The sequence below is a fragment of the Sphaerodactylus townsendi genome, linkage group LG08 (genome assembly GCF_021028975.2).
Source record: "Sphaerodactylus townsendi isolate TG3544 linkage group LG08, MPM_Stown_v2.3, whole genome shotgun sequence".
Taxonomy (NCBI): Eukaryota; Metazoa; Chordata; class Lepidosauria; order Squamata; family Sphaerodactylidae; genus Sphaerodactylus; species Sphaerodactylus townsendi.
The window spans coordinates 80195885-80221000 of NC_059432.1; the positions used below are offsets into that span (position 1 = coordinate 80195885).

The following is a 25116-nucleotide window of genomic DNA, read 5'->3' on the forward strand; positions in this document are numbered from 1 at the left end:
AGGAAAGGAACCTGCCTGGGCAAATCTTCCAGTCTCCCACTGAAAAGCATAGCTGCTAGCTATACCTTTTCTGAGGTGCTATCTGGAAGACAATGGCCAAGGCCTCAGAAATGGCCACAGCACCTGGAAACTGCACACCTCCTCTCCTGCTCACAAAAGATATGCTAAATGCCAGCCAGCTGAATACAATCAAAGTTTCCTGACAGCACTTCTTACCTTGCTAATCCTATCACAACCTTCCTGCCCATCTCCTGGGAACCACTCTACCATACTTTGAATTGGAACATCCCAGAATTGTGATTTCATCAGTTCCACCCTAAATCTAATCAGCTGCAGGATGCTCCCTGGCTTTGACTCATCAAGCCATCATCTACTGCATTGTTGTCCCCTGGAGGACAGAAACTCTTCTTTGTTTAGGAAGATTAACTCTCTAACATCACTGGAGGCCAAATTTTCCTATATCTAGGCTGCCCACACAGCAGTTTTTGCCCAGTGTGTCTGGATTGCCTTTTGGTCTGGTTGCAGCGTGTGTCAACTGCTCTACCCCCTTCTTGGAATTCAACACAGGAGTTGGACTCTACCCCTCTGGACCTATTCCTCTACAAGACAAGTAGTTATCTACTCTATTCCAACTCTCTCTTTCCTCTTTTCAAAATCCTAAGCTATCAAATTTTCACCGTGACTGTATTTTAATCATTTGTGCATGTGTAAGTTTATTATTTTATTTTCTCCCCCCAAATGGTTACACTTTACTTTCTGGATGCTTGCAGTTTTCTGATAGAGAAAGACCTCCGTAAACTCAGGTGGCAAAGACTCAGTTACCACCTCTCGCAACTCAATGTCTGTCCCCAGTAATTCCCCATCCAAAAGGGGACAGACTCTACCATTTCAGGTAACACTGCCTCCAAAATCCACCTGGACTTCAGAGGAGAAGCCTGAAATTCAATGCTGGACCCAGACTTCGCTTCCAAAGTTGACATGGACTTTGAGGGCACAAACCAACGTTTAAAGCCGGATCTGGCCAGGCTGAGCCTAACATTCAACTGTGGGCTAAACCTGACTGGATTCAGATCTATACTGCTGGCTCCACCTCCAAAGTCTATGTGACTTCAGGGGTTGAACCAAGACTATAAAGTTGGACCTAGCCAGGAAAGCCTAAATGCTGAGCTAGCTCTAACTGGGTCCAGCTTTAAATTGGACTCAGCCTCCCTGGGCAAATCGAAGTGTGGACTTTGGAGGCAGAGAACAGAGTTTAAAGCTAAGTGGAGCAGTTTAAAGGGCAAAGGCAGGAGTTGAGCTAACTATCCTAAGGGCAACATGCAGGAACACTGGGTGATCTCAACACAGAAGGTATTGTCACCAGATGATAATAAATGAGGGGTTCAGAACAGTTACCATGAGTTTCATTGTTGGGTCCACACCCAAGTTTCTGAAGGTGTCTACCCTCCAAGTGTATCATGCAGCCAAGGCTCCGATCACAGGCACATATTTAGAATAATTTAATCAGACTATCCATCCCCGGTTGTTATTTTGTGTAACCAAACTACCCGTATATTTGGATCTTGTACTCAGTACATTCTTGCAAGAGTTCCTGGATTACTATTGAACTAACTAACTGAACTAACATGGGCACTTTTGCAATAATTAATGTGTGCTGGAATCAACTTTATATATATTTTTAATCTTTCCAAATTTTGGAAAATGAATATATATTTATACCACCATTTGTGCACAGAAAGGGAAGATTAATTGATTCAAACAGTAAGCAACTGTTGCTTAAATGATTTTGTAAAACACACTTTAAAAGTATCGGAAATATACTGATAAAAGACAACCAGTCTCAAAATACTATCTTTACTCAACACTCTTATTAACTACCCCCACATGTCACTAGGGCATCTTCAGGTTTAAAAAAAATGGCAAGTGAATATTGTAATATTATAATGATATAATAATCTGTCTACCCCTTTCTCTGAATTCACAGAGAGCCCTTTCATTTAAAAAAAAGGCACGTTTCTAGTCTCCTTGTGGAGATATTCCTTTTATCTTATTTCTTCACAATGAAAGGACTAGAAAGGAGGCAGGACCAGGAAAACTTCCAATTCACATAGCAGCCATCCAGGCTGTGCTGTGAAGTTTTGCACAACTTTGCAACAATGCAAAGGTTTGGAAAAGCAAAGGTTTGGGAAAGATCAGATAAAAACCAGGGAAACCGCAGGGGGTACATGAATTGAATGTACTATGATACTTTGGGGGAGCAGGAAAAAAAGCCACTTCTCAGCAAATCAACTCCAGGGTAAATAACCAGCATGGAAAATCCTGAGTGGCAATCTGAATCCAGTTTTTCTGGGTCTAAACTACCACTGGCTTGCTGTTGCATTTTCATCACATCTAAACAAAATGTAGAACAGGCCTTTATAATGGTTTGTTTCTAAACATCACTGATTAGTTCAGTTTTGTTCATAGACACACATTATACAAACATGATAGCAGATCTGACTAGATTTAGATTAGCATTCAGGAAATGACTCATCTGTTTGTGCTACCAAGATCTTTTTTTTCACAGTTATTCTAATGTCTGTTTAAAGCAGAATCCAGAACCCTAAAATGCTTCATATTTGAAAACAACCATAGAAATCCAACGTGTACTGAGGCAGCAGAGATTTAAGCCCACACAGAGCAGACAAGGAGACCACAATCTGAATAAGCCAGAACTCATTTTGGTGGTGCCAGGAAGGCTAAAGCAAACACAGGCAGTACTCAGTGAGAGCTGTCTCTCACATACCAAGTATGCTGATGAAAACAGTAGCATCCTGGCAAATCCTACTCTGCAATGTGTAATATAAATTACATCCCTTTCCAGCATCTTTATACTAGGCTGGTTGCAATTGATAGGAATATAGAAGATTCACAGCAGGCCAGCTTCTACTGTTCTGTTACAAATGTGAAAATGGAGGACTCAACATCGGACCACCAACACTGGCCACAAACCTGTGTTTATATTTTATATATAAAGATGTTATATTTATTTATTTATTTAGAATTAATGGGTGGCCCAAGGTGGCTTACAAAATAAAAACATGGCATAAAACACCATCAGTTCTTAATTAATATCCAGCATCAAAAGTTCAGTGAGAGCCAACTGTCTCTAGAAGCTAAAATGACTAAACCGAGGCTTATCATACTTTGGTCACATCATGAGAAGACAAGAGTCACTGGAAAAGACAACAAGGCTGGAAAAAGTTGAAGGCAGCAGGGAAAGAGGACAACCCAACATGAGATTTATTGACTTTTTAAACAGTCTGTGAAACAGTTCATGTCCCAAAGTCAACCTGTGAACTTCGTGGCAATAGTTTGGACCCAGGTTTTCTGACCTTCTGTCCAAATTCTGACCATTAGCACAAGAAATTTAGCTCCTTTTGGTTTAAAGCAAGAGACAACCTTGCACATTTGAGATAAGCCATTAACAGTACAATCCTAAGGAGCTCTATTCAAAATCCTAAAGTCCATTCAGTGGGGCTTACTCTGAGGAAAATGTTTTTAGGATATCACTGTAAGGTTAGGAATGGTTAGCTAGTGGCACAGTGAACACAGCCAAGAAGCCATATGCTCATCTTGTTTCTCTAGTGAGAATATAGCAACTTTTAAAACAAATATCTACAGATGGGTAACTGTCCAGGCGCGAGCCCCAGCGCGGCGCCCTGACTTGTTCTGCGGCCGGAGAGGGACGACACGCTGCCGGGCCGATCCGCTGCCTCCCCACCCCGACGGGACGCCACTGCCCCGACACGGCGATTCACCGGCACCCGGACCGGAGGCCATGTCGATACATCGACCTACCGATCCTTCAGCCGGGCGATCAGCCGATCAGCCACCACAAACGCGCTGGGCCAAGGGACTGCAGGGGCGGGGCTCTGAGCCTGGCCGGGCTCACCCAGTCTCAGCTGAGCCTGATCAGAGGGGATGGAAGCTGGGACGAGGCAGGGAGATGGGGAGAGGAAGGGTGTATAAGGGGGTGGGAATGGAAGCTCTGGGGCATTGCCTGAGGGAAGAGGGTGGAGGAGAGAGCTGTGTAGAGGCAGGGAAAGAAGATGGTGTAGCCCAGGAGGGCAGGGAGAGGGAGAGTCCTGTAGGCCAGCTGTGCTGTGCTGTGGGACTCCTGTTGGGTCCCAACCCTGTGAAGGTAAAACAGGGGAGGGAGAGTGGTGGGAAGCCAACCCTCGCTCAGTGAGGCAACAGAGCGAGGGAAAAGGTGCAGGAAGGGTGTCAGTGTACATCTAGGGTTGAGGCACCCTGTGGGCGAGGCTATTTAAGATCTCGGCTGGGGAGGACAACCCCCAGGTAAAGGGAGGAGGGACGGCACACTCGCCCCAGGGGGATGGGCGGTCAGGGAAGGCGCCACAGTAACTACAGTTAAAAGTTTTAAATCTTTTACTGGTCAAATGTAATAAAGGAACATGAAAAGCTATTAAGATATATTTTATATCTGTCAACACTGTTACTTCTGTATCACTTCACTGTTATCTCCTCTCTGCCTTAACACATCACATTCTTTCTTTGTTGCTCTTCACAGAGCCTTTCCCTTCAGTTTGTAAATAAATGCGACTCTGGGTTTTGTATGACAGTTGAGGATTAGCCAGTGCTGAGAAGTCTGGAACAATTATGTCCTTTGTCTGGGACATGATGCTTCTTTTAACACAGCCCAAATGGTGTTAGCCTTCTCTGGGCAACAAACCTTCATTGTTAAAAATCCACATTTCGTTTGCACTCCAAGAAAAACAGCACAAGTGAAAAGGTTATATTTTCCCTCTCACTTAAGACTGCACTCTTAGACTGTGCATTAAATGGATCCAATGCATGAGTATTCAGAATTTAAACATTACTGGCAATGAACTAAATACTTTCTTGCTATGATTTCTTGTTAGGTCTCGAACCTTGAAACAATAAACAGACTCTGTATTGTTGATCAGCAGCATTTATTGATAGGCAGCGAAGCACCCAGCTTGACAAAGCCAGTTCTGGTGAACATGGCTTTTGCTATCCCTTTTATTCTGATATTAGTCCCCTCTCCCATTTCCCAAGAAATGTGAGAAATGGTTAGTTTGGAACTGAGGCGCCCCAAGGTTGGTGACAGATAGAATTTCACTTTATATCTAGGCCTTGTTCAAGCTTTTGGATTAGCTACATTTTCCCTAGTCTCGTTTTTTCAGACCCAAACCTCCTCTATTAGTCAGAATTTCTCTATATTTCATGTCTTCAAAATCCTTTATTATCATGACTATTGTCTTCAAAATGCTCTCTAGTTTAATTAAAGGCCATTTCCCTCTGTTTTCAAATGCCAGGAGAAGTGAAATAGTAGGAAGCATTAGTGTTTGACTACCGCTAGAAGACAGACAATAATTTATAAAACAAAATGGTTTCTAAATATAAACCTATCACAGTGGTCCCTGAGGCATCCACAGCCTTGCTAAAGCTACAAAACTGCAGTATTTCGCGTGATAATTAGTTCTGGAAAATACTGAATGGTTACATTTACTGCAAACCACAGGTTGATCATGACTAAAAATAGATTCCAGTAGTTTAAAAAAATCATGAGTTATTTTGGGAAAAATTTAAAACCTGACATTTAAGCAGAGTTAAACATACAAAGTCAGCATTTTTCCATGCATAAGTGACTAGATTCAAAGTGACACGTCCTTTCCTAAGCACAATGAATCTTTAGCAAAGAAATAAAAATCAGGCTATTATTGTGTCCGTAGGCTCACATGCATTGATGTCTGGCATATTCTAAATTCTATGACACTCAGGAAGTTTTGAAGACATGCCATTAAAGCCACATCCAAGCACTTGATCTTTCCATCCAAACTATCTTACATCATAACAGTAGGAGATAGAGTTATTTAGGGAAGCACAATGATTTCTCCAGCAGTATACTTCTGGGATTCTTTGAGGGAAACCTTGGGGGGGGGGGGCGTTGATAAGAATTTTTCAACTGGTACATATGGGTTGATATTGTTTTCCCCATGGCTCAGTGGCAAGGCATTTGCTTTGCATGTAAAAGGTCCCAGGTTCAATCTCTGGCATCTGTAGTTAAAAGGTTCAGTAGTGTGAAAGACCTCTGCCTGAGATCCTAACCTTTACAGACCAAGGGTCTATCAAGGGTCTATCATGTGTTCATATGTGCTAATTTGATAGTAAGCAAATAAAAGGCACTCAATAGACTGGCATGCCTATCCTAACAAGAAAAAATATACAGAGCCCTGTATCCACTGAGGGAAAGTTCACTTACACATGCATGGTCATCCCTTTGGGATGGCAACATTGCTTCACTGAATCATGTGCCTTTGGAAGCAAACAGGATCCAGGTCTTATAAAAACCTGAATATTCTACAGTTGCCTTGAATTGTCACAACAACATACCCCTTTTCATTCAAGATGGGCACAAATATTTGTGATACCCTTATGCATTCCACTCCTTTCTACCTCCTCTCAAACAATGCACACAACTGAAAGCTTCTCGCCTTGAGAAGCCTCCTATCAATAAGACTCTCGTTGGCCATAAGAAACAAATGGAGGCACCTGGAATTAATTTTCTCCCCCCTAACAAGAAAATTCTTGCTCAGAACAAATGGAGGTTTGTTGTGATGTCTAAAGGGGAGCTATGTGCTGCCTTACATTCTTCAGAAGAAAAGCAGCATATAAATTGTAACAAATAAATAAAAATTTGACATAGTAGAATGCATTAGCTAGTGTATTATAGAAGTTGTTCTAGAAGTGGGGATATCCAGGTTCAAACCCCAAATTAGACAGAAAGTTCGTTGTGTGACTTTCAGCCGGTTACTCACATTCTCTCTCTTACTTCACAGGATTGTCATGAGGTAAAAAATTGAGGAAAGGACAACCATCTATGCCGCACTGAATTCTTCAGAAGAAGGCAGAATTAAAATATGATACAGACAGATAGCAAAAACAGTCATTGCAGATTAAGCTCCAAAGAGAATTTTTACGTGTTCCTAATAAACCAAATAACATGCATATCAATCACAATTACATTGTTTTAATAATTCTGCTTACAACCAAGATGCAGAGTTCAGCCATTTGTAGTGAAGAACTGTGATAGATGCTAGATGACAAATCAAAAAGCAAAACTCTTTACAGAATTTCCGCACTCCTTGTATTTTTAGTGAAACAACCCTATGCTGTTGATTAAAAACAATGATGCAGGCAAAACGTTAGGTATAAAATCCACCAGACCACAGCCATACAGCCCGGAAAACCCACCAGAACCAGTGATCCATTACTTTTTATTTGTTATAGTTTTTCTTTGTCTCTCTTCTTGGGAATGTGAGAACAGAATTTTCACAAGCCTAAAAGTCATTTGTAGGGTTATGGAATTGCCAACCGGAATAGTAATGGATTTTACCTCTAAATGCTTCAACTACAGTTTCTAAAACTGTCAGGCTCCACAAAGCAGAGGCATTCTGCAAGCATTCAGCCTGTGATGGCGATGTCAGCAGAGTTTCCTCCACATTTACACTAGGGACACAACAGAGATCAGACACAAGCAGCACTGAGTGTTGATTGCTTAGTGTAAAGAACAGTTACAACAACCAAGCCAAAAACATCAGAAAAAGTGTTGGCATTCTGCCCCCAAAGTTCCAAAAGGACCAGTTAATCTTTAACCCCCCCTCCCCAAAAGAAAACAAGACATGCTAAACACAGCCAGAACTTTGGATACTCAAACTGGATCTATGAATAGACAAGACAGATTTTTCTTTAAAAAATGAAAAATGAACCAGGTTTGTAGAAAATCTTAAAAAACTGTGGTGGTCAACCTCTCTCCGCCCTCAAATGACGGAGACAGCACCTGTAGCAGCAAGAAATGAATGCCCTCATTGGGCATTGCTAGGCAACTACAACAATATTGCCGTTCTTTAAGCCTTTGGCTGTTTCCACTAAAAACAGTGTCCCTGGGGAGGGGTTTGCACAGCCGCTGTTTCCGAATCTCGCTCCCTGAGTGAGGTTTTTCTGAAACAGCGGCTTCCAAACACTGCTGTGCGAGTGGCAGTGGTTGGAAGGCGCCATTCCCCCCCTTTCCCGAATACCTTACCATCCCTCCGACCTTCTGGCATGTCGCCCAGGCCAGGGGACACGCCCACCCTGCCCTGCAACTCCAGAGCTGTCGCGCAGGGCAGGGGGGCGTGTCTCCTGGCCTGGGCGACGCATTGGAAGGCCAGAGGAACGGTAAGGCGTCAGGGCGATGGCACAGCCTCCGCACAGGCTGAGGTGTCTTCCCTGCCCCTACGTCCTGGGAGGGTGCGTCAGCGTCATATACGCCGATGTACCCCCTGAGCATGGCCATGCAGAAATGGCCTTTGTTTCTGACAGTAAAGGACACAAGGAAAAGCCAGAGCCCTTTACAGGACTGTTTTGGCCTTTGGGAGAGTACCCATGATGGCCTGATATGGCAGCAACCACTGTGTGATCTGTGACTATGCAAGTTGCTTGACTCCCCCAACCCTGAATGTTACCATTGTTAAACAGCAGACAGCCAACAAAATTTAGTGTGTTATAGAGATCAGACTTTCAGACTAGGATCTGGGAGATCCAGGCTGAAGAAGCTTACTGGGTGACTCTAGGCACCTATCCAATCTCTACACTGCTGTAAGGATAAAATAGAGAGAGAATATTGAGTCACCCTCACTGCCCATTAAGGAGATAAAGAGGAATATAAATGAAATGATAAATAGCTGAAGATGAGGGTAGATAAAAGATAGATTGGTTTGTGAGCGGGACATGAAGAAAGGAGTAGGGAAAGGTGAGATGCTGGGATTATCAGGAGGAAAGAAAAAAGAAATATTAAACTGAGAGTATGGAGGGGCGTTAATGAGAGATTCCTGGATAATAGCTCTATCAGTAGCTCCCAGTCACTAGTGATTAAAGGGAACCTCCACATTCAGAAGCAGTAAACCTCTGAATAGTGGAAGGAGGCAATATTTCATTTTCTTCTGAGATGCCTCCTTGCAAGCAGATTTCTCAGGTAGAGGCTGCCTGAACATGACCAGGCAGGTTAAGGGAAGGGAAAACTGAACATGACCGGGCAGATTAAGCTAGGTTGGTTGGTAGGTGGGAAGGAGGAAAAGAAAAAAGATAAACTGTTGGTTAGAGGACAAACCTTTCAAGGATGATAAAATAGTTGCCAGAGTATCAACTTACTTAAATTCTCTCTTTGGATATTTAAATCTGAAGATTGGAATCATGAACCCACAAGGCAGATATCTCTACAAATACAATGCTGTATTTTAATTGGTTTTAATTCGATGCTTAGAGCCCTTATTTTATTTTATATTGCATTTCATTTATTGAGAAGGCTCCTTTTGCTTATTTATGTTATATTGAAATGTTGTACACCTCCCAGAGCCCTCCAGGGGTGGGCAGTATAAAAGTCAAACAAACAAACAAACAAATAAAGATGATGATGATAATAATAATAATAAAATCCCTAAGTGTGCAGAAGAATCTGAAATCTAAAACACCCACACACACCTGGCGACTTAACCCGCCCCCCCAGTAACAAAAGAAGTACCTGTAGCTTAAAGACACAAATGCCCTCATGGACATTGCTAGGCAACCACAACACTATTTTCAGTTCTGATTTAAGTCAGTAACAGGCAGGGGAGGGACAGGGTTGATAAAATAGACAAGAGACTGATGCCACCAGCTTTGGGTTCTCATTGCAGAGCAAGTTGAGCTGTAAGTGAAGAAGATAAGTATAGCTAAAGATGATGGGCATATAAAAGATATGACGAGTGGTAGATGGGAAGAAGAGAAGGAAACAAGGAATAGTGAGGAGGAGGAGGACAAGAGAAAATAGTGTGGGAAGGTGTACACAGTGGTTAGTGTGGTGTCTCCACAAGTCCTTGAAGGTTCCTCACTGTGCAACTGAACCAGCAGCAGGCACCGTAGAACTTGGTCATAGTTTTCTTGGGTAGAGGCTTCCAAAGGGAGGAAAAGAGGGAACATTGAATGGGAGGGTGAATAAATGTAACTTGACAGGTGCATGAGAGAGCAGGAAAAGAGGAGGGGCTATGGGACTCTCAGGTAAGGGAAATGAGAATGCCCCCCTACAGCTCCTTGTAGGTTCCCTCTTGTTCCTTGTACTTTGCTGTTGAAGAAAATGGGGAGTCTTGAAATTACCCATAAAATCAAATTAAAACTGCTACATCAATATAGAACAAGGCAGTTTTTAGAAAACAAATCGTAATAAAGTAGGTTTTCAACTGCAATGGGCCAATTTACTTAGACTGAGAGAACACATTTCACATTGGCTTCTCTCTTCTTCAGTGCACTACTCATTTCTTGATCTTTCTATTTTATTTCCCACATGCTTCCCTAATGATCCTTTATTCCAGCACTATCTTTTGGTTAGCTAGATTGCTCATCTAGCACTTCTACTTTATTGCTATGTTTTTCAATCACGGTTTCTCCTGAAGGGCTTATTTACTTCCAAGAGATTGTGCTTACAGCCAGAATCTTGACCAAAGCTTCTGCTTATACCTACATGTATCTAGATAAACTTTATCAAATTGGAATTTGGATAGATACACTTTCACAAATCCTGAGAGGCCGTGGTTCAGTGACAGACCAGAGGGTTTGCATGTAAAAGGTCCCCAAATTTATCCTTGCATTTTCCAGATACAGAATTTCAGGAAATGAGGATTGAGAAGAGTCTTCTATGCCAGACTCCCTGAAGAGTAACTCCCTGCCGAATAGTGTCAGACTATACCACATTGCCCCTTAGGTGTAGGTTACATTCTCAGATATGAGCTTTAGCTTTAAAATGGTGGTTTGGGCTGCAGAACCTATAAGCAAGGGTTTACTCCTTCTTCCCCATGCTATCTCTTCAATCTAAACAAGAGGTCTTGAGCTGCTAGTAGGCCCAGGAAGAAAAAAAGGCAGGCACCCTCTCTTTACCTTTTTTTCCAATTGAGGTTAACAACAACTGGGGAGGGGGGAAGGCAATGGGAATAATGGCACCGCAGACCTGATCCCAACTCCCATGCCCTTGCCATGACTGAACTAATTGTCAGAGAATCTGATAACAAATTCCCAACGTAAAGGGTAGTATGGCATCACATTTCAAACAGTTCAGTACAGATAAAACCGTAGTCTAACTCTGCAGCACTATGTTGCTAAGTGCAGCATTCTGTTTAAAGGTAAAATTGGTTGCCCTGCATCCATTTAAAACTATGCAATGTCAGATTTGAATTTGCACTCAACGTCCTTTGATGCATTTAAAGTTAATTCCAGCTCATAAAGTCCAGTTTCTCCCTTTTGTCTTATTTCTCTCTGTTTTTGCTTCTTCTTTGGTTTTCATCCACTCCGCTACCTAAACATTATCTGTGTGCCAGAGTGGTACAGTAGTTAAGAGCAGCGGACTCTGATCTGGAGGACTGACTTTGATTCTTCACTCCTCCACATGAGAGGCTGATTCTCAACTGGAGAGCCAGGTTTGTTTCCCCATTCCTGCTGGGCGACCTTGGGCTAGTCACAATTCTCTCAGAACTCTCTCAGCCCCACCTACCTTACCTCACAAAATGACTGCGGGGGCAGGGGGGAGACAATTGTAAGCTGCTCTGAGACTTCTTAAAGGCAGAGAAAAGTGAGGCATAAAAACCAACTCTTCTTCGTCTTGTTCTGTACTGAAAATTCACAAGTTTTTTTTCTTTTATAGGCAAAACTGGCACTTTTTGCAGCTATAGAAATTACTTTTGCTCCACTTAATCGCTTAAGATTAGTCACCCTATTACAATTCAGTTCAACACATTCTTCCCCCTGGCATCTACTTCTTCAGCATCACACCACCTTCCCTTATCTACACCCAGCTGCTGCAACTTCCTGTTTCAAGAGGTGTCACATGGGTGACTCAATCAAATCTGGGCTCTTCTAGTGAACATCTGCTAAAATGCCAATGAACACCAGCAACAGCAATTTTAAACAATGCAAACAGTTCCTCAAGAAATATCAAAATCACTGAGCAATGAAGATTAAAACAGTGGGTATCTTTGAACACTCCCCAGAAGCTAAAATGACTAAACTGAGGCTATCATACTTTGGTCACATTATGAGAAACCAAAAGTCATGGAAATAGACACTAATGATAAAAAAGTTGAAGGCAGCAGGTAAAGAGGAAGACCTAACATGAGATAGATTGATTTGATCAAGGAAACCATGGCCCTCAGGCTGCAAGACCGGTAAGATGTTTCAGAGGTCAATAATTCATACGGATCACCAGAAGTTGGAAGAGACTTCATGGCATTTAACCACCATCCATTTTTTGACTCAGTTTACCCAATTCTCAAATACAGAGTGTATCTGATCATTTTCTTATGCAAACAGCAGTTTGGTGTCACACAGCACTAAAAGTGTTTTTTTCACTACCTTTCCATCTGTATGCACCTCTCTGGCATCTTCTTCTGTCTTCTGATGCAACAAACTTTAACTTAATTCGCAGCCATAGTATGCTTCATGTGACCTAGCAATCATATCCCTTTAGTCTTCTCAAGTGGCTCCGGACCCATAGTTTAGACCAGGGGTCTGCAACCCACGGCTCTCCAGATGTTCATGGACTACAATTCCCATCAGCCCCTGCCAGCATGGCCAATTGGCATTGCACGCTTGGCCATGCTGGCAGGGGCTGGTGAGATTTGTAGTCCATGAACATCTGGAGAGCCGCAGGTTGCAGACCCCTGGTTTAGACCAACATTGTATTTACAGCAGCTTTATTTTATCTATTTATTTTATTGTATTTACAGCAGCTTTATTTTATCTATTTATTTTATTGTATTTACAGCAGCTTTATTTTAAGGACTTTGGACATACCTTTCATTTAGACCTTTCTATTCGCAATCCTGTTTTCTAATATGCGACAATTAGAAAATATAATGTTGTTTCAACTGTCAGTTATGCAAAGTTGGAAGCACAACATTCCCTCAGCTCACACAAACTATCAACTAATACCCAGAGTTAAATCGCCTTCACAATGTCAAGTAAGTGAAGTTTACTTGTTACTAGCAAATGCTTAACACTAAATGGCAATGTGGAGTTGGCATCAAAGCAGCTACTTATTGATTAGAATTTGTTATATAGGATGCACACAATGTTGCTGTTCTGTACTGTACTGATCTATTAGCTACGTTCATCTGGAACATCTTAGTAATGGGTGCCTTATAAATCAATCAATAATACATCAACTTCAATAATTAATTATTATTATCAGGCAACAAAAATCTTTGGAATACACTTAAAGCCCCAAAGCTGCAAATAGTACAGGAAGGATTCTTACTTTTAGCTCTACAACCCAGCCAAAATTGAGAGTGTTGGGTAGGAGTGTACTAAAATTCAAGCCTCCTTGCACTGTGACCCTGGCAAAAAAGTCATAGTAAATGTGTGGGTAAATGGACATTTTGAATAAGGGATGGAATATAAATCTAACAAAGAGTAAAATAATGGAGCTCACATGATTGAATTTTTTAAATGGTAAGGTGAGCATGCTGCGCACATATGCAGCTCTTAAATCCAAGATGCATTTGTAAGAAGGATACCTGAGCTTCACAAGGGGAGCATGCAGGGTTTCCGTTTTTTCTTAATAGTTGTATGTCTTCTGTCATCCTTTTGACCTAACATAGTAGATCTTTTCACATCTCCTTCTAACCTCTGTTGAGCATTTACCCACAAACTGGATAAAAAGTAGCTTATTGTCCTGTCTTGCAGGAGGGAGAAAAAAAATCTGAGGGAGGTGGGGCAGAAACCCTTTGGGGGCCCTTTGGGGAGGGCGGTATACAAATGCAATCAATCAATCAATCAATCAATCAATCAATCAATAAACAGCATCACAGCCTTTGAGGAAAATGGAAAGTTTCACTGAGAACTGATTGAGCTCTCTCTAACCGTACAGCAAAAATCAAGGTACATGTGCCAAGATAGCATAGGGTGCATCAGCTTGCAGTTTTCTCTCAAGTACTGGGTATACTTGCAATTTTGCTCGTACAGAACTGAGGCATTTTAACTTTTAAATTCATTAAATGCCAAATATAACAATTTTATTTATTTAAGTAACAAATGATACATTTTATGTTGCTAAAGCAGCAAATTGGTTTAAGGTTGCTAGGACAGTAAGTATTGCACACATTCAATTTTTACCAAAAAATATAGGAGATGGGAGGAATGAAATCTGCTTCTGCAATATCTGGAAGCAACAAGTTGTATATCAAAGCAAAACAAAGCAAGTATGTAAAAATACAAATCCTGAATAGTCACAGCAGCAAGTTACATTCTATCCCATTTTCCTGAAGAAACAAACCAAAACAAGTTGGATAAATTTGCTTTAGAGGCCTTGGAAATTTTTTCTATGCAAAAAGGAAAGATGGAATCAACAGCTTCATTTAGACAGCTCCTTCTGGGCTGGAAATATGATGGAACAGACTGTGTTGGTAGCAACAGTATGGTCATTCATTGGGTATTCGCACAAGGCCACACAATAACATATATGGTGTCAATTTGATTTTACTGGATCAGTAGAACTATTGCTCCTTTCCCACCAGCCCATCTCCCATGCTCCTTTGCCCCCAGCACAATTTTCTATATGAGAACAGGAATGGATGTGAAGCTTTTCCTAGCATCCAGACAGGGCTGCAGAAAGCTTCATGTACCAAACTTCTGCAGCCACTTTAAAGACACAGGAACCTTGTTCAAGAAAAAGATCTTGGACATATCTGCCCTGTTAACTTCAAAGACTGAAAGGACTTGAACTGGAATGGAATTTCCCCACTGTAATTGGGACCAGAAGGTTTAAGTTTGCTTCTTGTCTGAAGAGGATCCTGGACGGTTTGTGAATGAATGTTGCCATGGTACATATTAAAGAACTTGATATTTAAAACTCAGAATGGTAGAGGAATGATTCTTAAACTGACAGGCCCCTTAGCCTGTTCTATGACACCAAGACTAACAGTTTTCTCTATGCAGCCGTCTACCCTGAGAGATAGGAACTTTGTAGGGGAATCCCAAACAGTAAAAGGTCACTTGGCATTTCTAAGGTACTCTTAACAAAAAGGAAAACAAGACTCTGGTGTCAGGGGGATCTCAAAGGACTAAACTAAGGGACACTTGATAGAGAATTGCCTCTTATATTATATTGCTTGAGGCTATTCTTTGCGTACTGATACTCAGTGATAGAGTGTCTCCTGCGCATGCGGAAGGTCCCAGGTTCAATCACTGCCATCTCTTTGTAAAAAGGATCAAGTAGTAGGTGATATGAAATACCTCCACCTGACACTCTAGATAGCTGATTGGAATTAAGCCTGACCAACTGTCTGACTCAGCGTGAGGCAGCTTCTTGTATGGGATCCAGTTTGGTAGAAGCAAATATTTACTGTCTGCCCTGAAAACAAATGCCTTGTGATGGACTCAACATAATCTAAGCTATTTTCATCACATTTGAGAACGTAACATCAACAGTCTTAAAAGCTTAGTTGACCTACCTACCAAAGTATCGTCAAAGGCTTCACAGCCAGAATCACCCATGAAATGCCTCTGAAGATGCCAGTCACAGATGCGGGTGAAATGTTAGGAGCAAAAACTACCTGATCAGAGGCACACAGCCCAGAAAACCCACAACAGCCAGTTGGCCTACCAAACTTTCTTTCAAAACGACCACATTGGGACAGTGCTCCCTTAAAGGTTCTCCAGTACTTAAACCATCATCCCTGAATCATTCTGAAGCAACTTCAAACTGTTTGGTAAATCTGGGTGCTTGTTGAAAGGCACAATATGCAAAGTTTAATAATCATAGAACAGTGATGGCGAAACTTTTCGAGACCAAGTGCCCAAATTGCAACCCAAAACTCACTTATTTATCATAAAGTGCCAACAAGGCAATTTAACATGAATAATGTTATTTAACATGAATAATGAGGTTTTAGTTTAGAAAAAATGGTTGGCTCCGAGGCATGCGTTGCTCGGGAGTAAGCTTGGTGGTAGTCGGTGGCTTTGTTTTGAAGCAACCGTGCAACTCTTCCAATGTGTGAATTACGACCCTAGGAGGGTTTACTCAGAAGCAAGCCGCATTGCCAGCAACTGAGCTTACTCCCAGGTAAAGGATCGTGCTTTAGTTCTTCGCATGAAAATCAGTGGGGTTTAACAGTGCTTAACAGGGTTACTTGCACTGCTTCCCAAAACAAAGGCCGCTTCAAGACGTTCCTTTTATGTATACTGGGACGCAAAAAACGCCGCTCCCAGGAGCCATTCGGGCATTGCTGCAGCAGCCAACCTGACCTCCCCATATAGGGCGGCGCCAGGTCAGCCTAAAACCCTTTTAAAGGTTGTTTTTCCAACAGCTGCAGTTCTCGGGCGATGCTGCGCGACAATAACCGGAACACGCTTCGTTTCCTTCCCTTCCCACTCACCTTGTCCCCGTCGTCGGCCTGCTGGCCTCCAAAGCCCCTCCCTCACTGTCCTTCACCCCTGGAGTCCGGGCCAGGTTTCTGAGTCGCCGCATCGCTATGCGACCTCTCCTCACCGGCAGAATTTTGCTCGGTGGGGCTTCTGGGGCCATGCGGAAACGGCTTAAGTCTTAGGTTTAATGCTAATAATCAAGCCCAGCGGCCCAGGCCAGCCTAGATGTGTGTGGGGGGGGGACTCTGTTTGTTCGTGCTCATAGAGAGGGCTCTGAGTGCCACCTCTGGCACCCGTGCCATAGGTTCGCCACCACTGTCATAGAGGGTCAATGGTTCTTTTGTATGATTTGTTAAAGATGTAACTGTATCATTTCCCCTTGTTTCTCTCTCTTCATTCAAGGAGTTCAAGCAATGCACACAGAGTTGCCTTACTGCTTTTCCTTACAGCAACACAGAAGTTTCCAAACCAAGGAGTTGCACAGTAAACCATCACACAATTTGTAGGGAAAAAAGCAAACTATTGCTTGTGGTTTGGATGTAACTATGTGGTATAATTTGCTATGAAAATGGAAAAAAATTAAATACTGTGCTGTATGCATGGGGAAAAGGGGAGGGAAGAATCTCCCAGGCGTGTCCAGATAATGACAAACCATAATTTGTCACAATGTTACATCATTCCACAGCCTCTTTTATAATTGTCAAATGCACCCTTTTAGATGGCAGAGCATTTGATTAAATAATACTGATACAAGTGTAGCCTTTTGAAAGATTAACAATGCAATACATACCACATTTGGTTTGAAGCAGTCCTTGTTTTTAAATAGCATTTACTTTCACATAGGTTGGTTGGAATCACAGCCTTAGGACACACCCACATGACACTTGCCCATGGAAAAGACAGGTGCCTTTCCCCCTGGGGCACCCTGCCTTGAAAGCAGGATGCCAGTCACAACTGTGCAGTTCTCATTAGTCTCACAATGTCAGCTGCCTGGGCTAGTGAGATACAGCTGAAGCCAAAGCATTTTCTGCGCATCTTCTACAGGAGCAGTAAGAAATATGTTGACAAACCGTAAGATCAGAGTTTGAGACTGAACATATGGATTATTCTTTCACATTCAAATTATCAGAGCATCTCTGAATGTCAGAGAGACTTTTCACCAGGATACAGTCTAAAGCTACCTGGACAATATCCAATTATACTTTACCTTTATGTGCAAGGAAGTCTAATAGGCAGCCCTGAGCCACATCATACCTGCTTTCAGACCTTGGGAAAGCTCAAGAAATGCTTTAATGCATTTGAAAATAGTGTGCTGTGGTCATGGTAACTGAGGCTAAAACATCACGAACCAGACAATCACAACTATTCTTATTTTACACCCAAATCAGAAGGATCAGTAAAATGTGGTCCAGTAATTAAGTTGGAGTAAGTGCTTTGGGGAACTGAAAAGAAGGAGAAAGATCTTATTTCATCACACATTCTCTCTTCAGTCTTTTATACCTTTTAAAATCCTAGCATGAGCAAAATACCACTGAGCATTTTTATTGTCATTCACAGCAAAACAAAAGTAGACAAATTTCTTAAAATTCATTCATAAGCTGGCAATTGCTGCCTATTGCAGAAAGCCTATTAACATTTTTTTAAAAAATAACCTCTCTCTTTTTTTCTACCTGAAGACAGTAATGGTTTGCTTTTACAATATTATCTGCAAAGAACTAGGAAAATAACTGGAAGACACTTTGCTCCATTATATAGCTTTGATTAAATCCACTGAGAAAGAAGTTTCGCCAGCAAATCATAAACACAGTGCACACATCAGCTATATTTTAGAATTCAAAAGTAAGACGATACAACATATTACAGTCTGAGCATAAACACTGTATCGTGTCACGGTAAGAAAGAAAATCTCACAGAAACCAAAATGCAGATGGCAAAACAGAACTTCTTACACAGTACACAGCCTTTCCCAGTTTCTGCAGCAGAGGAAAGTGAAAATTAGATTCTGCCAGTTTATGAACAGAATTTCAATTACAGGTCTATTACAGCTTCAAGTGTGTTAGCAAATGCTCCTTCCTCCTCTCTCCCCTCTTCCTGCAGATCAAGAAATCACATTTAACTCTCTCAATAATCCCTGTTTCTGTGCTTGCTGGCTAAAAGTATACCGTACCATTATGATGAGAGTTCTGGGTCTGCTCATTTCATCCTCACTATCCAGAGGCAGGACTTCGTGTGACAATTCCTCTTGTCGTCGTCTACAAATATGTGGACAGTTCCTCTGTACCACTGAACGAAAGGCTTGAAGCAGAACAATGCTGGCAGCACAGCCCATAGCTGCATCCTGAAGCCTACAAAATAACTTCTATGTTTATGCTATGTTTGAAAAACAGTGGCTCCTTGTCCCTGAAAACAGCCTACAGTGCAGCTGCAGCCAGCCAGCTCTCTCCAATCATTTCCATGAGCTGCAATCATCTGATCACAACCAAATAGCTGGGATGCAGATATAGGAAAGATTTGATCTACTGAAGCTACACATAAACACAGCGTGCTGAGGTCCTTTTTTGCTGTGACAGTTTCTGAACGCACAGGAGAATGTTTTTCCCCCTTTGCCTTTTCAGTAATCACCCTCAGAATCCCGAATTCACAGAACGGAAAAGTATAAAGCAGCTGTCTGACCATTAGCTGGCAGGGATAGTTTCACATGTCTGTTACCAATCAGGCAGAGGAAAACCAGAAATGACAAGCATAGGGAGAATTAACAGGGATAAGTGAAAATGAATGCTTCTTTATTAAGGATCAGGAATTGATTTCTGCTCATTCAGAAGAGAATGAGCTGGGTGCTTTGGAATACAATCTTCCATTTCCCGCAACGTAGCAAGCCTCTGTAAGTATTCCAAACATAACAGGCAAAATAAAAAATTTAAAAATACAGATTTCTTAGTTTAAACATGAGCTTAGCCTTTAATGAGAAACACCACTGTTGAGCTATGAAATGCTTTTCAGTAGTAGCATTTTTGGTGTAATCCCACACAGGCAGTTGTTCTGCATAGTAGGACATTTTTACTTTGGCAAAGGCAGTTCGTCTGTGTCAAGCCTCACTAATAAAGACTTGCACGGAAGGAAATAAACACAGCTGATTTACACACACGTACCCAGAGCTAGGTAAATTTTAATGGGAAGCTTTTGTGAGTGTTTTATTGATAAGGATCCAGGCAAAAGCAAGCCGGGAGCAGTTAACAACTTAGCATTCTAACTGCTGGCAGCGAAGTTATTCAGACAGAAACTAAAGAGGTGCTTAGAAATCACATGACACTGGTTTGGAAAAAATATCAAGGTTTAATGGTAGAGTCGTGTGAGGTAGCAGCCCTTTAGAGAAAGTTGGCACTAAAAATATTGCTTCTCACAAAAAAGTTGAGAACTAAGAATTTTTGCAAGCAAATGTTCCTTTCTTTTCTTCCCATTCTATCCCCAGTCATTACTGTCTTCATCCCTTTACTTGTGTCTATCTACCCCCCACACAAAGGGGTCTGCTGCTTTTGAAAGCAATGTGGAGCCTTGCCATTGACTTTCATAGGGCCTTGAGCAAGCCTGTAATTCCTGTTGATGTAATCTTTGGAATGGCGGTTTCATGAAATGAATGGTTTAAAACAAGAGAAAGGCAAGAGGAGGAGAAGGCTGCTCACAGTTTCCTGGGACTATTCTACACAGGGGTTGATTAGGCTTTAATTGCTCTCTAATCTGTAACAACACAGCAGCATTTTAATGAAAATATTTACCAAGGAGATGAAGTGAGCTCTTTCAAAGCATTCTACTCACTCAGTGCCAAATGAGCCTCTTTTGCTCCTACTTCTTAAGAGAAAACTGAGAGTTTATGCTACGTACACAATTTATTACCCTGCCTTTCGACTCCCCCCAGCAAATGTCCGGGGCAGCTTTCACGGGTTCATAATTTATCATAATACCACAAAGCATTGATGAAACTCAAAAAGGCCTTATAACATAGAAATTCATATTCATTTTTGTGTGTATATATGCAGGCACATAAGGTTGCCAACACCAGGTTGGGAAATTCCTGGAGATTTGAGGACGGAGCCTAGTCACAGCAGGATTTGAGGAGGGGAAGGTCCTAGGCAGGCTATAAAGCTATAAAGTTCACCCTCTATAGCAGCCATTCTCTTCAGGGGAACTAATTTCTGTTGCTTGGAGATCAGTTGTAATTCAAGAACTCCAGGCCCCACCTGGAGGTTGGTAAGTCTATTGCATGTGTACACACAGGCTGCAATCCTAAAAATAATTTCCTGGGAATGAGTCTCAATAAATAAAATGAAACTCACTTCTCTATACACATACGTAAGATTGCGCATGCACTCTCTCTCACACACACGTAGTCATACTCTGTGCCAGGGATCCCAATCTTTTTGAGCCTGTTGGCAATTTAAGAATTCTTTCACAGCATGGTGGGCACAACCACAAATGACTGCCACAGGTGGTGCAGCTAGCCACAAAATGGCTACTGCAGATTACTTTCAGTGATGAAGATCCTTGTGCTGTGGTAGCAGCTGCTGCCAAAGCAACAGTTTTAAAAATTCACCCAGCCAATCAGACGCCTTGCTGAAGAAAAGCCCCACCTAGCTCCCTCCCTTTCTAAAAACCCTTAGGCAACAGAAAAAGTGTAAGTGGGCTTCACATTGGGCAGCACTCCTTATAGTAGGGAACTGGCATCAGAGAAATAACCATAAATTCCTATCAAAGCTTCTGTCAGCATGGCCAATTGGCCATGCTGGTAGGGGCTGATGGGAATTGTAGTTCCTGAACATCTGGAGGGCCGCAGGTTCCCTACCCCTGCTATATACGTATACTTTCTCTGCACACATACAAATACAGATTTATTTATTTATTCATTTACTTCTACTCTCCTTTCTACCCAATGAGGACCCAAAGTAGTTTACATCCTTCACTCTTCTATTTTAAGCTCACTGCAACCCTGTTTGTGACTGCTCCAAGGTCACTCAGCAAAGTTCCATGGCAGACTGGGAATTCAAAGAGATGGACAGCACCTCTTGAGAAGTATTAGCCTCCTTCTGACCACATCTCCCTCAGATTATAACACAAGAGAACTCACACTGGAACACTCCACATAGCAGCAATAAAATGTCTTGGGGATGTTTTCAAAAGTGTTTTGGGAAAGAATTTCACACAGCTCTATTCCTCAAAATATCCTCAAAACATTCTATTTCTCGAGTCAGTTTTTTTTTAAATCACTAAACTACCAATCTTTTTTCCTCAATCTACCTGCTGAGCAAACAAAAGCAGGCAGGAAACACTGTATTTCTCCCGCCCAAATCTCTTACTTTCTTTTTTTTAATAATAAAGTTATTGATTGAAAACATATTACATAATACTTGTTAATAATATCAAATTTTAACTGTTTTATAGCATTGATGGACACCACCCTGAGCCCTTCAGGGAAGGGCGGTATAGAAGTTTAATAAAGTAAATAAATAAATAAATTATTCATGAAAAACAAACAAAAAATAGAAGAATAAAAATAAGTAATAGAAAAAAATAAGAAAAAAGAAAAATAACCTGTAGTAGTCAAACTTGAAATTCAAATATCTTAGTATTCATATCTCTTACTTTCATTTTTGATGGTCGAGTCTGCTATTTTGTGTGCTGCAGGAGATTCTCTGTGAGGATTCCTATGGAAGTTTCCTCTGCTTGCAGCTCATCCATGTGTATTTTGCTGTAAATAGTAATTGAATAAAGTTTGTTTTGCCTAGCGATCTCCCGCATGTGGAATTTTTCCTTTTTTTGTTTTAAGGGGGATGTCAGCAAAGCTATGACATCCTGATTAGAGAAGCTGCAATATGCACATATTTGTGCCCCTGTAGCTTCACAGACAACCCCTCTAAACAAAAAAAGGGAAAAGGACAAGTTCGCGGAATTGCTACGCAGAAAAAACTTTATTCGCTTATTTTTTTACAACAAAATGGCATGCAGATGAGCTGTAAGCAGAGGAAACCTCCATGGGAAACCTTCACCAAATGGTGGAGGCACGGAGAATCTCTGCAGCAGCACACAAAATGGTGGGCGCAACTGTGAAACTGATCAGAGTTTTGTGCAGCAGCCGGGAAAAAGATAAATTTTGCTGGCAACGCTTTTGACTTGCTGTTTTTGGCAGGCTGTGTGCAAACAAAAAAGCCAAAACTGATATTTTTAAAACGTCTGCAGAACATTTTATTTCTGCTGTGTGGAAATCACCAATATCATTCGATGGCCTTGGACACAGACAAATGTGTTATTAAAGGAGTCAAGGCACAGAGTTTGCACTAAGCAGTTTCATTTCTTCAAGTGAGATTGCAGCTGTACAGTGGTCCAGCTGTGTCACTTCTGTACCAAATGGGAAATCTTGCTCCCTCTTCCTGCCTCATTTATATTTCCATTAGTTTCCTATTCACACATGAAAATGAAACTGACACTTTTGCTATCAACTTGGCAACTCAGAGATCAAAACTCTTGCCAGCCTTAGTTCTAACAGCATTGGTTGAGGTTTTACTACCTTCTTGCAGAGTTTAGGGAGTTTGCTGTTACAGTGGCTGATATATAGCTTTGGGCAATGCTGACGCTTCATGCCCAACAGGCTGCCGCTCCAATTTTACTCATTCAATACTCAAGTGCTTGGATGGAGAAGATCTGTATAAAGTTTGGTTTCCATGGTAATAAGTTCCAATTATGACATGCAAATTAATGCCAAATAAGTCTTCAGACTTTTTTTTGTACATCCTTTTGAAAACAGCAGAAGAAAACTGAAATAAAATGAAAGAGTACTAGATCAGGTATATTCCCTATAAGTACTCTCATAAGAAGAATTCAAGGAGAGAAGTGTTACAAAATATATGCCTAGGAAGCAGAGCTGAGAAATATAATCCACCAAGGGAATGAAAAGTGAACAAAAACAATCTCCTTGAAACTGATTCATGGATCAAAGCCAAAGTAATGGTTTCAGGCTTCAAACCAAGGAAACTATGCTGCAGTAGGGCAGCTCTCTTGAAGCAAAGGAAATGCATGCCCACCACAATTTATTTATTTATTTAAAAATTCTGTGCCACCTTTCACCCGGATCTGGATGGCCCAGGTGTCAGATCTCAGAAGCTAAGAATATTGGTTCTACCTAGCAGAAGAAGAGTTTTGATTTATATCCCATCTTTCTCTCAACTGTAAGGAGACTCAAAGGGGCTTAAAAACTCCCTTCCCTTCCTCTCCCCACAACAGACACCTTGTGAGGTACGGGGGGCTGAGAGAGTTTAGAGAGAACTGTGACTGGCCCAAGGCCACCCAGCAGGAATGTAGGAGTGCAGAAACACATCTGGTTCACCAGATAAACCTCTGCCACTCAGATGGGGGAGTGGGGAATCAAACCCGGTTCTCCAGATTAGAATCCACCTGCTCTTAACCACTATACCACGCTGGAGTTAGTACTTAGATGGGAGGCCAACAAGGAATACTTCAGTTGCTATGCAGAAAAGGCAAAGGCAAACTACCTGTTTTAGCCTCTTGTCTTGAAAACCTACTGAGTGGTCATAAGTTAGCTGCAAGTTGTTGGCACTTTATACACTTGTCATCTTTTTACCCAAGTTAGGGTCCCCCAGGATGTGCACATTAAAATATTTCAAACAATAAAACAATAAAAAAGCTTTTAATGTGCAAAGATATATAAAATATTTAAAGCAAATAAATAAAACATAAACATAAAACCACACAAACAGGAAAGACGACTGGTAAGAGTGAAAAACTGCCAAATAAAACAAAATAGTCTTTATCTGCTAGCAGAAGATAATGATAGAGGGAAACAGATACATTTTCCTAGAGAGAAATGAAAGCAAAGGTCCTTTCTCTGTTTGTCACCTGGCCTCAAATGGCAGAGCCACCTGATACAAAGCTCAAAGGTTCATATGGGCATAGGCTATCCTTCAGTGTGATGGCATCAAGCCTAGTAGTGCTTTAAAGACCAATACCACCAACTTGGGCCTAGAAGCTGTAGTCATCCCCGCAGGGTCGTCGCTAAGGAAGAGGCGAGATGCGGAGGTTTCATCTGGTGGAGAGCGCCAGCAGCGGGAGCGCGGGTGTCCGTGTTCCTAGCTTAATTTGCCGCGTGCTGGTTCCTGGCACCTTTTATTATGATTCTAGCGGGGGCGTGTAGAAGGGCGGAACGGGGGGAAATCCAGGAGAGCGGGAGAGCGGGAGACTGAGAGATCATCATGTGATGCATGATCTCACCTGGCTGCTAATAATGCGGCGGAGAGGAGCATCAGCGTCTGGGCCTAATCCTCACCTGGGGGCAAGACCATTGTCCCTTTGTCTGGGACGCCTGGTGGTTGTGAGCCAGGTGGTTCATGACCGCGGACTCATCGGGGTGAGGAGGGGGAGCAAGCACCAGAAGATCGTGAGGGAGCCCGTGTGCCAGCTTCTGCTTCACGGGCTGCTGGGTCAGCAGCTCATCCTCACATCTCCCTCCTTTTTTTTTTACATTTAGAAGGGAGGTCAATCGTTAGGGGGCGATTTAAGGACGCCACCTCCTCCGCCGTTTGGCCAAGCTGGCCGAGCTGTTTGTGCAACATTAGAACTTGGTTGCGATGTAAGGGAAAGTCAAGGGGTTTCTTGCACACG

The 25116-nt window shown here is 41.9% G+C and overlaps 1 protein-coding gene across 5 annotated transcripts in view; it reads right to left on the bottom strand.

The window, feature by feature from the left end:
- The window catches only part of DOCK10 (dedicator of cytokinesis 10), a 167722-nt gene extending 148905 nt beyond the window's left edge, over positions 1-18817 (bottom strand). For all 5 annotated transcript variants that reach the window (XM_048505431.1, XM_048505430.1, XM_048505429.1 and 2 more), the window contains exon 1: positions 18620-18817. In XM_048505431.1, the coding sequence (XP_048361388.1) occupies positions 18620-18781 (162 nt within the window). In that variant the 5' untranslated portion in view covers positions 18782-18817. The remainder of the gene's footprint in view (positions 1-18619) is intronic.
- Positions 18818-25116: the final 6299 nt, after the last annotated feature.